General features: G+C 40.4%; 1 protein-coding gene across 2 annotated transcripts in view; it reads left to right on the forward strand.

The window, feature by feature from the left end:
• Window positions 1-11,965, forward strand: part of LOC137331516 (lysosomal amino acid transporter 1 homolog) — a 55,181-nt gene extending 43,216 nt beyond the window's left edge. For both annotated transcript variants that reach the window (XM_067995351.1, XM_067995352.1), the window contains exons 7-8: window positions 25-210; window positions 4,854-11,965. In XM_067995351.1, the coding sequence (XP_067851452.1) occupies window positions 25-210; window positions 4,854-4,937 (270 nt within the window). In that variant the 3' untranslated portion in view covers window positions 4,938-11,965. The remainder of the gene's footprint in view (window positions 1-24; window positions 211-4,853) is intronic.
• The last annotated feature ends 1,461 nt before the right edge of the window (window positions 11,966-13,426 follow it).

Raw genomic sequence — 13,426 nt, forward strand, 5'->3', positions numbered from 1 at the left:
GTTTTTATAATCTGTTTGTTGCAGTTCCAAAGGAAATCCACAGAGGGTACATCCTACTTGCTGTTTGCACTAGCAATGCTGGGCAATACTACATATGGACTGAGTGTGGTAGTAAAAGTGCCTGAAAATAAAGCATCTGCAAAAAAATACGTCCTCCATCATCTGGCCTGGTTAATCGGTAGTTTTGGAGTACTGTTGGTGGATTTCTTTGTATCCTTTTCAGTGTTACTATTACAGCATTCAAGCAACTTCTTTTCTTTAATTGTAAGCATGTCATTGAGAGAGAACATCAATTTTCCAAAATGTTTTTAATTTCGACTGCCAGATGTTTAGGTTGTTAAGAGACTTGAAAGTTTTTGAAGTTTCCAGAGCTTTTTAATTTCATGTGTAGTCTGCAACTGAAATAAATTACCACTTTGCACTAAGATAAAGGGCATGGAAAAGAATAGAGAGGAAGTGGTGTGGCAGGTTTAAAATGGCATTGGTGGAGAATGTTAGAACCACAAAAGTGCTACAATGCTGGGTAGGAGATGCAGATTTCAGATATTGTGTCCTCTATATGCCTCATGCTACTGCTATGTACAAAAGTATCACCTTCCCAGCCTCTGTTTTCACATTCTTAGTTGGTTGAGGTCCATAATATATAAACTCATTGGCTTCTTTCTCTTGTCGATTTCAGCTGATATTAGCACACATGTCACTGATTCTTCCTAGTTATTATCACTCTTGGCAGGACGTATCACTCTATTGACCCCACAAGTTACCTAAATCCACAAAAGATCACTCCCTGTTGGCTTTTTTTTATAAAGAAGAGACATTTAAATGGGGATTTTACTGATTTAAAAAAAATGTATTCTTAGGATATGGGTGACACTGGCAAAGCTGCATTTCTTGCCCATCCATAGTTACCCTGAAAAGGTGGTGATGGGTATTTTCCATGAACAGCTGCAGTCCCTGTGATGAAGGCGCTCTCACAATGGTGTTGGGTAGGAAATACCAGGATATTGACCCAGCAACAATGAAGGAATGGTGATATATGTCCAAGTCAGGATGGTTTGTAACTTCTAGGGGAATTTTGAGGTGATGGTGTTCCCATGATATTGCTGTCTTGACCTTCTCCGTGGTCCAGGTTGCAGAAAAGGGAGATGCTGTTGATGTAAACTTGGTGAGTTGAAACAGTGCATCCTGTAGATAGTGCATTATGCAGACGCAGAGTGGCAGTAATTAAGGGGTGGATATTGTTCTGGATAGTGTTGAGCTTTGAGCGTTGTTGCAGCTGCAAGCATCCAAGCGAGTGGTGAGTATTCCATCACCCTTCTGACTTGAGCTTTGTAGGTGGTGGCGAGGCTTTGAGGAGTCAGGGGATGGAACACTTATCACAGAGTACCCAGCTTCTGCCCTGTTTTTGTAGCCACAGTGTTGATATGGCCAGTCCAACTGGTCAATGGTAACCTCCAAGATGTTGATGTTGGGGGATTCAGAGATGGCGGTTCCGCTGACGGTCAAGGGGAGATAACTGGACTTTTTTTCACGATGGTCATTACCTGGCACTTGGGTAACAAATTGCACCACACGTCACTTGTCAGCGCAAGCCTGAATATTGTCCAGATCCTGCTGTAAGCTGGCAGGGGCTGCCTCATTATCTGAGGAGTTGTGAATGGAAGGTGATACTGTGACTTCGTCAGTGAACAGCCCCACTCCTGACCTGATGACAGCAGGAAGGTCTTAATGAAAGAGCTAAAGAAGGTTGGGCCAAGGATGCTTCCATAAGTCATCCCTGCAGCAATGTCCTGAGGATGTGACGACAGGCCTCTAACAATGACAAATCACCTTCCTTTGTATCAGGTATGACTGCAGCCACTGGAGGGCTTTTCCTTTGGCCTCCATTGACCTCAGTTTTGCTGAAGCTCCTTGATGCTATGCGCAGTCAAATGCTCCCTTGATGTCAAGGGCAGCTATTGTCACTTCTCCTGGCATTCTGCTCAAAACCATGAGGAGGTCTGGAGTCGAGCAGTTCTGGCGGGACCTGAACTGAGCATCAGTGAGCAGGTTACAGGTGAGTAGATGTTGCTTGATGGCACTACTGATAACTCCTTTCATCACTTTACTGCTGATTGGGAGGAATCAGATAGGAAGTAATTGGCCGGGTTAGATTTATCCTGTTTCTTGTGTATAGGACATACCTGGGCAATCTTCCACATTCTTGGATAGATGCCAGTGTCATAACTGTGCTGGAACTGCTTAGCTATATGTGTATTCTATGTAGTCGATATGTAATATTAATCTTAGAATGATGCAGCACAGAAGGAGGCCATTTGGCCCATTGTGCCTGTGCTGGCTCTTCGGAAGAGTTTTCCCAATTAGCCCCATGTCGCTGCTCTTTTCCCATAGCCCTGCAAATTTTTCCACTTCAAGTATTTATCCAATTCCCTTTTGAAAGTTATTATTGAATCTGCTTCCACCACGCTTTCAGGCAGTGCATTCCAGATCATAACAACTCACTGAGTAATTTTTTTTTTTCCTCAGGTCGCCTCTGGTTCTTTTGCCAATTATCTTAAATCTGTGTCCTCTGGTTACCGACCCTTCTGGCACTGGAAACAGTTTCTCCTTATTTACTCTGTTAAAATCCTTCATGATTTTGAACATCTCTATCAAATCTCCCTTTTACCTTCTCTGCTCTAAGGAGAACAACCCCGGTTTCTTCAGTCTCTCCGCATAACTGAAGTCTTTCATCCCTGGTACCATTCTAGTAAATCTCTTCTGCACCTTCTCTAAGGCCTTGACATCCTTCCTATATTGTGGTGCTCAGAATTGGCTACAGTCCTCAAGCTGGGGCCTAACCTGTGTTTTATAAAGGTTTAGCATAACTTTCTTGCTTTTGTACTCTATGCCTCCAGTTATAATGCCAAGGGTCCCATATGCCTTTTTAACAGCCTTCTTAATTTGTCCTGCCACCTTCAAAGACTTGTGTACGTACTCCTCCAGGTCTCTCTCTTCCTGCATCCACTTTAAAATTGTAGCATTTATTTTATATTGCCTCTCCTCATTCTGTCTACCAAATTGAATCACTTCACACTTCTCGTTGTTAAATTTCATCTGCCATGTGTCTGTCCATTTCACCAGTCTGTCTATGTCCTCCTGAAGTCTGTTACTATCCTCCTCACTGTTTACTACATTTCCAAGTTTCGTGTCATCTGCAAATTTTGAAATATGCCCTGTATACCGAAGTCCAGGTCATTAATATATATCAAAAAGAGCAGTGGTCCCAGTGCTGACCCCTGGGGGACACCACTGCACACTTCCCTCCAGTCTGAAAAACAACCGCTCATCACTACTCTCTGCTTTCTGTCCCCCAGCCAAATACATAGCCACACAGCGACTGCCCCTTTAATTCCATGGGCTTCAATTTTGCTTACAAGTCTATTATCACTGCTGGCTTAATGAGAGAAAATATGGAAACAAAGTGCAGTCAATGATGAAAATAGTACACTCTTTTACTAAGTGTTTCCTAACACTGTTTCATTTTCATCACATTACCACTATGTTCAATGTGTTAATTGCTACAAACATGTTTGCCTTATATCCTTTTGCATGGAGTCGATGCTTTTTGTATTTTTGAAAATATTTGCATAGTTTTGATCATATCTCCATATCATCTAAAAGAAAAGCAAAATACTATGGATGCTGGAAATCTGAAATAAAAACAGAAAATGCTGGAAATACTCAGCAGGTCAGGCAGCATCTTTGGAGAGAGAAACGGAGTTGATGTTTCGGGTCGATGATGATAGGTCTGTCCACCGACCCCTCTACTCTCTGATTTGTCACACTCCTTGACCGACATCCAGTACTGGATGAGCAAATATTTCCTCCAACTAAATATTGGGAAGACCGAAGCCGTTGCCTTCGATATCCGCCACAAACTTCGTTTCCTAGCCACTGACTCCATCCATCTGCCTGGCCACTGTCTGAGGCTGAACTAGACCGTTCACAACCGTGGCATCCTATTTCACCCTGAGATGAGCTTACGATCACCTATCCGCTCCATCACCAAGACCGCTACTTCCACATCAGTAACATCGCCCTTCTCCGCCCCTGCCTCAACTAATCTGCTGTTGAAACCCTCATCCGCGCCTTTGTTACCTCTAGACTCGACTATTCCAATGCGCTCCTGGCCGGCCTCCCATCTTCCACCCTCCATAAACTTGAGCTCATTCAAAACTCGGCTGCCCGAGTCCCGTTCACCCATCAGCCTGAGCTCGCTGACCTACACTGGCTCCCGGTCCGGGAACGCTTTGATTTTAAAGTTTTCATCCTTGTTTTCATATCCCTCCATGGCCTCGCTCCTCCCTATCTCTGTAGCCTCCAACGGCCTTACAACCCTCCGAGATCTCTGTGCTCCTCCAATTCTTGCTTCTTGCATATCCCAAATTTTAATCGCTCCTCCATTGGCGGCTCTGCCTTCAGCTGCCTAGGCCCCAAGCTCTGGAATTCCCTCCCTAAACCTCTCCAACTCTCCACCCCTCCTTTAAAACTCTCCTTAAAACCTACCTCTTTGACCAAACTTTTGGTCACCCCTCCTAATATCTCCTTATGTGGCTCAGTGTCAAATCTTGTTTGATAGCACTCCTGTGAAGCGCCTTGGGACGTTTTATTATGTTAAAGGCGCTATATAAATGTAAGTTGTTGTTGTTTCTCTCTCCACAGATGCTGCCTGACCTGCTGAGTATTTCCAGCATTTTCTGTTTTTATCTCCGTATCATCTGTTTCCCAAATTTTTAGATAAGTTTGTGGATTACTTAGTCACCAATTTTCTCAATTGCATCTTTAATAAACCTCTGCATATTACTGCACAGTTTATCAGATATCGCAAACGAAGCAACTTCTCTCCCAGTTCACTTCCAGAGGTGGCACCACTCCTTGATGATGAAGAGGACTAGCTGAACAACTTTGCACAATTGCACCAGTTTTAAAGAAAAATAGTTTTCAAAAGTTTGATTAAATCTAAAATTGTTCTATAAATTCTTGCTGTTATAGTTTTAGACTTTAGTCAAAAAGATAATTTTTTAAAATGTTATTTACCTTCATCTTGCAACTGTCATCCTTACCAGTTTTATTTGGTTTCATATCAGTATTTCTAAAAATGTTAAATTTTTGAAGTTGCGTCTTCATCTAACGATCTAATTGGTTTTGTGTGCACATGTTATGAAGCCAAGTCTCATTTGAATGATTTAATTGATCAGACATAGATTACTTGTCTGGCAAGGCCCCGCTGGTGAGTTGCTAGCACAAGGCTATATTCTTTGATGATTCTCACCTCTTGCCCAGATTCTCTTTACCACCCCCTTACCAAAAGAAAAATAGGCCAGGCCCTGAGTCTATGCCACTGCCTGAGTCTGAACCCAGAGTCCCTTCCACTGTCCTGCCTGTGATTTTCAGATGTAATGCACTTTGCTCCAGAGAGCAACTCCCTGCAACAGTGTCCCTCCATCAGGGTCTCACTTTTCATTGCAGCATCTGCTATCCACACAAATCATTATTAAATGCCTTATCCTTCTTGCCAATCTAAAAAGCCCTGTGATCCAGAAAAAAAGCTGCTGGTATTCAGGCACAAACTGTAAGGTTAAAACATCTGTCAGTTTCATACTTAAAGCATTGTCACAACAGTTTTACAACCTACTGTTTTAAATAGTTCATGTCATTTCTGCAAAGATGGTGAATAGAGAGAGAATGTTTTGTATGTTCTTAGAGAAAGGAGAAGGATAAGAGAACCTGCTAGTAGAAAATGCTTCAGCCTTGAGTACTAAATCCTTAATGTTTTATCCACAAGGAATGCCAAGGGGCATTCTTGGGTCCCACAAACTATAGCATTGAAATTAGTAGCATGACAACTCTGGTTTGACTTTTAAATGATTTGATTTCAGAATTGTCGATTATTCAGGAGTTTGTTTGTTAAATTGTGTGTGTGTGTGTATATATTGTATATGCTCAAGTACTTCCCATATTAATGGATTGTGAAACTATACAAGAACATAGGGTGCTTTTATGAAAGTGGAGTAATAAGAATGTTTCATGAAGTGTACCACAACTGTTAAGTCTGCATAAGTAGAGGAAATCTTGAGGTACGCATACGATGCATTTAAGTCAATGATACATTGATAAAGTTTTAACGTGTTGAATAACACACCAGCCGGCTATTCGATGGAAAGAAGTATTTCTAAATGCTCATTAAGTTTGATAGTAAATGTTTTCTGCCATTGGCTTTCTGTAGCCTGCCTGTCATATATTTTATTTACTGTTTGTATTTATAATTTAGCACAGCACTTCTGACTAATCGGGAATCCATTTTTACATTTCCAGCGAACACTTTTCAGCAAGCTTAGACTTGCCTGTAATATATGCTCTGCCACAGGGTCATCCATAATATTAACTGTCCACTTTTATGCCCACTCTTAAATCTTTGTTCAATTCATTCCAATACAGTGTTCCAGAATCCAAACGAAACAAGTTGTAAACACTACCTTCTAAACAAAACTTCTGTGTTTAATATAAAACAAGTGGAAATTAAAAATGCCAATGGCCCTATACCATGATGATTTAACTGCAAAATATGTTTTGCAAAACTCACATTGTTACATTGAGATGCTTACCTTCATGTTGAGACTGCCGATATGACTTGGGATGTCTGAAAGGCAGTCTGAACAATGAGGAAACACAACAAAAATATACTGTTTAGGCAAATTTGTATGTTGTGTGTGCCTGATATATGCAATGGATTATTTGCAGAATTGTCTACCTTATTGAAATCACAGCACGTAAGGAGGCCATTCAGCCCATTGTATCTGTACCAGCCCTTTGCTAGAGCAAATCAAAACTAATCCCACTGATGTCCTCTCTCCCCCATAGCCCTATATCTTCCTCCGTTTCAAATATTTATCTAGTTTTCTGTTAAAAGATGCAAAGGGCCCTGCCTCAACTAGTCCTTGTGGCAAAGCATTCTATGTACTAATGGCTTTCTGCATAAAGAAAATGATCTTAACCCCTCTCCTTACTCTTGGTGACAATTTTGAATTGATGACTTCTCATCACCAATTCCCTAAACAGAGGTAATAGTCTTGCCTTATTCACCCTATCAGAACCCTTCATAATTTTAAAAACCTCTATTAGTATTCTCTGTTCCATGAAAATAGCTCCAATATTTCAAATCTCGCCTCTTAACTATAGTTTCTCATTCCTGGTATCTTCTTTGGCTGCATAATGTTGGTTCCTTTAGTTTTCTGTCCAGATTATTCATTAAAATATAATATGGAACTACGGCCAATACGATTGCAGTAAAACACTAGAAACAATATTTTTTTTCTTTTTTTAATATTAAAGGGCTATTTAGTTTATAATTATCATTGCCACCTTTCATTTTTGTTTCTCATTAAAAGGAGAAAAGTGCTGGAGAATGGGAATTTGGTTCATGAAGTATTTACTAAAAGCATTAGCCTTTAATATCCTTTGCTCACCCACCTTTCCTGGCTTAGCCTAGTTGATAGTCATCAGCAATGTTCAACTTGCCTTGATAATTTTCACCAGGCAGCCCAATAGACCAACCTCAGTAAGAAATCCTGTAGTCTTTAGACTTCCATAGCTTTGACTGCCCAGGTTGCAATTTTTTTGCAATGTGGATTTTTTTTTTGTCACTATGCTTTTATCTTTAGCCAGTTGGTTCACCCTCATTATTTCAAATCTCTTTTCCTGTCTCCCATCTTCCAGCTCCTTTTTGAACCTCTTCCTGTGGCCTCTTGCCTTCATTCAAAATGTTCTTTTAAGGACTGATGCTACATTAGCTGACCAGATTCCTGTGTTGCCCTTACTCTGTCTCCCTTTGCACACTCAGTTCTCTTTCATTCCAAACCTACCATTCTCCTCAAATTGATGCTGTCTTTCTGTGCCATAAGAACTGCTATTTAGTTACGGCCAACATGCAACTTTGTGGCTGCTCTTCCTATCTTTCCCTTGATTTTAACTCCCAGAATCAAATATCAAACTATCATCGCTTACTGTCACTGCCTCCCATCTCATAATCTCATAAACCCACATTGTCCGAACTTACATTCTCTCCAAGTTTTGCAAGCAGAACTGCAAAGGCAACTCATCAGGCACAATTTTAACAGTGAAAAATGGGTGGGGTGGGGGGCATCCAAAATTGTAACCATTTGAGACCCGCCTCCAACCCGCTCATTTCCGGTTTTCACCGGGACGGGACTAGGGGCGGGCGACCAACCCTCTCCCAGGAGGCGGGTCGGGCCTTAAAACCTTTCAAGGACGCTTTGGGCCTCCATTTTCCCACAGTTTCCGATTTCAACCCGGGGGGCCGGGATTCCCGGGCCTTCTCTTTTACACTTCGTGAAAGGAGGCGAGAAGTCCTGAGACTAACGGGTAGGTGCCTTTCTGGCATAGCTTGTGGGCCGGTAGGAGCAGGAGTGCTTCCCCCAGGCCCAACAAGCCTACCTGCAGCAACCCCCCCCTCCCCCGACCCCAATCCCCGATTTCCCCCCCAACGATCGCGGACCCCTGCGATGACCCCCGATCCCGACATCACCCTACTCCCCCGTGCCAACCCATTCCTTCCCACCGCCCCCCCTCCCAAATCCATACTTACCTGAACACGTCCTTTCCCTGGCTAATCTCCTGTCCGACTGAGACCAGCCTGTCGGCAAACTGACAAAAAAAATAAAAGACGTCCTTATGTCACAATCGTAAGGACGTCCGGGAAACCCATACTTCCAGGTTTCCCATCCACAATTTGACCCACCCCCACTTCCCGGCTCAGGGTCAAAATCATGCCCATTTGCCCATTATTTCAGCTTGAGGCTGCTCAGCCAAACTACTCCATTTATCTTGACTCCATTTTCTCTTTCTTTATCCAGTTCGAATCAAGGGTCAAACCCAAACAGTTAACCTATTTTTTGGTTTCAGATGCTGATTGACCTGCTGCACATTTCCAGAATTTACTGGTTTCACTATGTTAATACTTGAACAATTCATTTAACCATGTAAGAATGTCTTGAATGTACAAAACTGAGATACAATTGTTTAAAAGGTAGTCAAAATTAAAACATTCTTCCACAATTGGTTTTGGCAACTCGGGTAGAATTTAAACATGTAGAATTAATAGTATGGCAATTCCAAGTTGTAATAGTTCTTCCACTGTACACTGCAAAGAGAAAAATGAAATTTATCACATTTACAAATAAATAGTTTTTTTTGGTAAAACCACAGATTAAAGTAGTCTTTTACAAAATACATAATTTTTTTACTAGAATGCTAATATTCAGGGAAAGAAATGCCTTATAAATCTGATTGAATTCTTTGAGAAAATGACGAGGAGGATTGATGAGGGTAGTGCAGTGGATGTTGTCTACATGGATTTTAGTAAGGCATTTGACAAGGTCCCACATGGCAGACTGGTCAGAAAGGTAAAAGCCCATGGGATACAGGGAAATGTGGCGAATTGGATCCAAAATTGGCTCAGTAACAGGAAACAAAGGGCACAAGTCGATGGATGTCTTTGCGAATGGAAATCCGTTTCCAGTGGTGTGCCACAGGGCTCAGTGTTGGGTCCCTTGCTGTTTGTGGTATATATTAATGATTTGAACTTGAATGTAGGGGGCATGATTGGCAAATTTGCAGATGACACAAAAATTGGCCGTGTAATTGATAGTGAAGAGGATAGCTGTAGACTCCAAGAAGATATCAAAGGGTTGGTGGAGTGGGTGGAAAAGTGGCAAATGGAGTTCAACCCGGAGAAGTGTGAGTTAATGCACTTAGAGAGGGTAAACAGTAAACGGGAATATATTGAGAGGGGTAGAGGAAGTGGGAGACCTTGGAGTGCATGTGCACAGGTCCTTGAAGGTGGCAGTATAGGTAGATAAGGTTGTGAAGAAGGCATACAGAATGGTCTCCCTTATTAGCCGAGGTATAGAATACAAAAGCAGGGATGTAATGATAGAACTGTATAAAATGCTGGTAAGGCCACAGCTGGAGTATTGTGCGCAGTTCTGGTCACCACATTACAGGAAGGACGTAATTGCTCTGGAGAGAATGCAGAGAAGATTTACAAGAATGTTGCCAGTGCTTGAAAATTGCAGCTACAAGGAGAGATTGGATAGGCTGGGGTTGTTTACCTTAGAGCAGAGGAGGCTGAGGGGAGACTTAATTGAGGTGTACAAAATTATGAGGGGCCTAGATAGAGTAGACAGGAAGTACCTGTTTCCCCTAGCGGAGAGTTCAAGAACTAGAGGACGTAAATTTAAGCTGATTGGCGGAAGGATTAGAGGGGACATGAGGAAAAACTTTTTTACCCAGAGGCTGGTGGGTGTATGGAATTCGCTGCCCGAATTGGTGGTAGAGGCAGGGATCCTCAACTCTTTTTAAAAAGTACCTGGACCTGCATCTAAAGTGCTGAAAGCTGCAGACTGGGTGCAGGAAGGTGGGATTAGAATGGGCACCTGGTTGTCCTTCAAGCTGGCACGGACACGATGGGCCAAATGGCCCCCTACTGTGCTGTATCTTTCCTATGGTTCTATGGTTCTAAAATAGAAAATCTAGTTAGGAATAAATTATAATGTAGACTCTTTGATTTAATCTCATGACTAGTAGTTGGAAATGCATAGTGTTAAATTGTTTATCCTTCCTTAAATCATGATTTCAAAATTACTAATTATATGCTGTCCTAAATCCAGCATCTAATCTAAGTAATTTTAGATTACCTCCTACCGTATCACTGTTACTTGTCAAGGATCAGATAAATCAAGTTTGTACATTTATGAACCTTAATAACCTGTATTCCTAAAATCAATAGATCACATTAAATTCAAGAACAAAAACTATATAACCTATATTAAAATAGTAATGATGCAAAATTAGCAAAGTTGCCATTTGATCTCTAAGCTTCTATCAACTCCTAATGTAATTAATTGATCCAGTGAAGATAGCCCATCCTAAATGGAAGGAAAGGCCTTTGATATATTATAGAACACAAGACTCAAATCACCTAGTTTTGGACATTATAAAGTGTATTAATATTAATACTATGGTAGAACCATTATTCAAAAAAAACTGTCTTATGTAATGTTTTCATTTAAGTTATAGTAAGCCTCTTTCTACCACACATACCACAAGTGTTATTATGGACTGCAAAGAAAAACTATAGGCTGATTTATATAGTACTGCAGTCACCTGAAATCTTATCAATTTGAATATATTCTACCTATATCTGACAGGAGATGGTTGTCCAGTGCCAAAGAAATGTTTACATAGATGAAGCCTGTAACAGCAATATGGCATTTGCTAAGATAAAGTACACTTAGCAGTGCAATCAGTTCTACTTTTGAGTGAGAAAAACAACTCTCAAATACTGAAGACACAAGTGACTTTCCAAGTTTTTCCTTCAAACAAAATGGTAAAGATTTAGCTAGGCAAGCATAGCTTTTTAAATTGTGTGTGGCAATGTGTTACTGGGATTCATTTCTGTTTGATCAGCAATATTTTGAGACTATGAATGTCTCCTATATTTATTCATTTCCAGAAACTAAAATACTTCGGGGGTTGCAGTGGTTAAAGAAGTAGTCTTGTAGAAAGGATTATGATGCAATGTGGCATGAATATGCTCAATGAAATTTGCTACTGGTAAACAGTATGTGCCCTTGTTGATCATAGCCTTTACCTGTGGTATGATCACATCAGCACTTTAAGCAATATTGCTCATTGTAATGTATCAGTATCTTTATTTCAGGAAATACACAAAAAGCTTTACAGTGTGAAGATACGGCTGTACAGACATTGCCGTGACACTAATAAAATACATTTTCGTAACATGCCTTATTTGTATAAAGTTCATGGACATTCCACAAGAAAGAACTTGTAATCTCAGCTGATAAAATTATAACACATATTTCTTTACAAAAATTAATTAAAGTTAGACATCTTGCACATATGGATATTTCTTGATTACCTTTTTTAAATACTTGCTGCAGCTTACTACTCTATATGGGATGCATTCTAAACTCCATTAGTAGAACAGACCTTAAATATTAATCCATTCAACATTCAAAGGCTAGCACATGACCAACTTGGGCTTTAGAAAACCAACTGTCAAAAGTATGTTTTAATGTTACAAAATATATTTTACTGGAGATTTCAGAAATTTGGCCATGATTGCTGACCTTCAAGAAAAGTTTCATGCCATCCAGCAGTCTTTGGCACAGCCTGATCTCTGAAGAATTTAGTCTGGCCATACATCCAGCACACAGTGGTGCCAATTCCTAGCTCAGCATCCTATTGTCTTAGATTGGACCAAGAGCACTCAAAGAAGTAGGACCTCATTCCTTGGAGAGAATTATTTACCCTTCCCTTTCTTTCCCTGAATGCTGATCCAACCTCTGAGCACTTCTCTACTCCTTTTTGAGTTGGTGGCCTTCTTAAGACGAGCACCATAACTTCAAAGATTAAAAAGGGAAGAGGAAACATTTGCTCTGTCTCCTAACATTTGCTTAATACTGGTAGTTGCTTACAATCAGTTTTTTTTCCCTGTGTATATTAGTTGATTCATGAGTTGACTTGAAACATTGCTCCTTAACTGTAGCCTATCCTACACTCCATAATCAGGCTTTGAGTACAGCTACAACATAACTTGCATTTATTGCTATGTTGCAGGGTTCTGGTATTTATATCCATCCTTTAATTTTACACATGGCCCTCCAGGGGGCAACTTGTATTGTTGATTTTTAATTTTTTTCTGATAAAAGGAGAATTAGGATAGGTAATGAAGGTCATTAATTCATCTGTTATGAAGAAGGTTCAAGCACAAAAAGACTTTTTAGCCTGTGAGGAAAATAAGTCAAATTGCTTTTTGACCAAACTAGCAATTTGTGTTAACTAGTAATTCTGAGAACAGTGTTTACATTGGGTGAATAATTTCCTTTGTTGAGTACAATTATATTACTCTGAACATACTACTCTGGTTTACCTTTAGCAATACCAAATGTTTACTGTGACACTTTAGTATTAGAGGAGAAGATATTTCTGTGAAGTGCACTACACTTTAATTCCATAAAACTACCGGAAGTTGACTAAGTCTTGGTCTTGACATCCTTTTTTGTGCTCTTATAGCATATCAGTTAGGTACTCTGTTGTAGCAGTACCTATGAACTAAACTAGTGTTGTCCAATAGAAATTTCTGACTAGCCACATGTCTGGCTACAACAACATCATTTTAACACATGCACTAATTTTAGTAGAAAATACCCTACATACGCTCTCAAAATACAGGTAAATGTACTTCACATGTACATTTACTTAACAAATATCTACCACCATTCAGTAACCAAGGAAGGAAAGCACTCAACAATGATCAAAAAAACACTTGCACACTCTGCCT

The sequence above is a fragment of the Heptranchias perlo genome, chromosome 13, assembly GCF_035084215.1.
Source record: "Heptranchias perlo isolate sHepPer1 chromosome 13, sHepPer1.hap1, whole genome shotgun sequence".
In the NCBI taxonomy this organism is placed as follows: Eukaryota; Metazoa; Chordata; class Chondrichthyes; order Hexanchiformes; family Hexanchidae; genus Heptranchias; species Heptranchias perlo.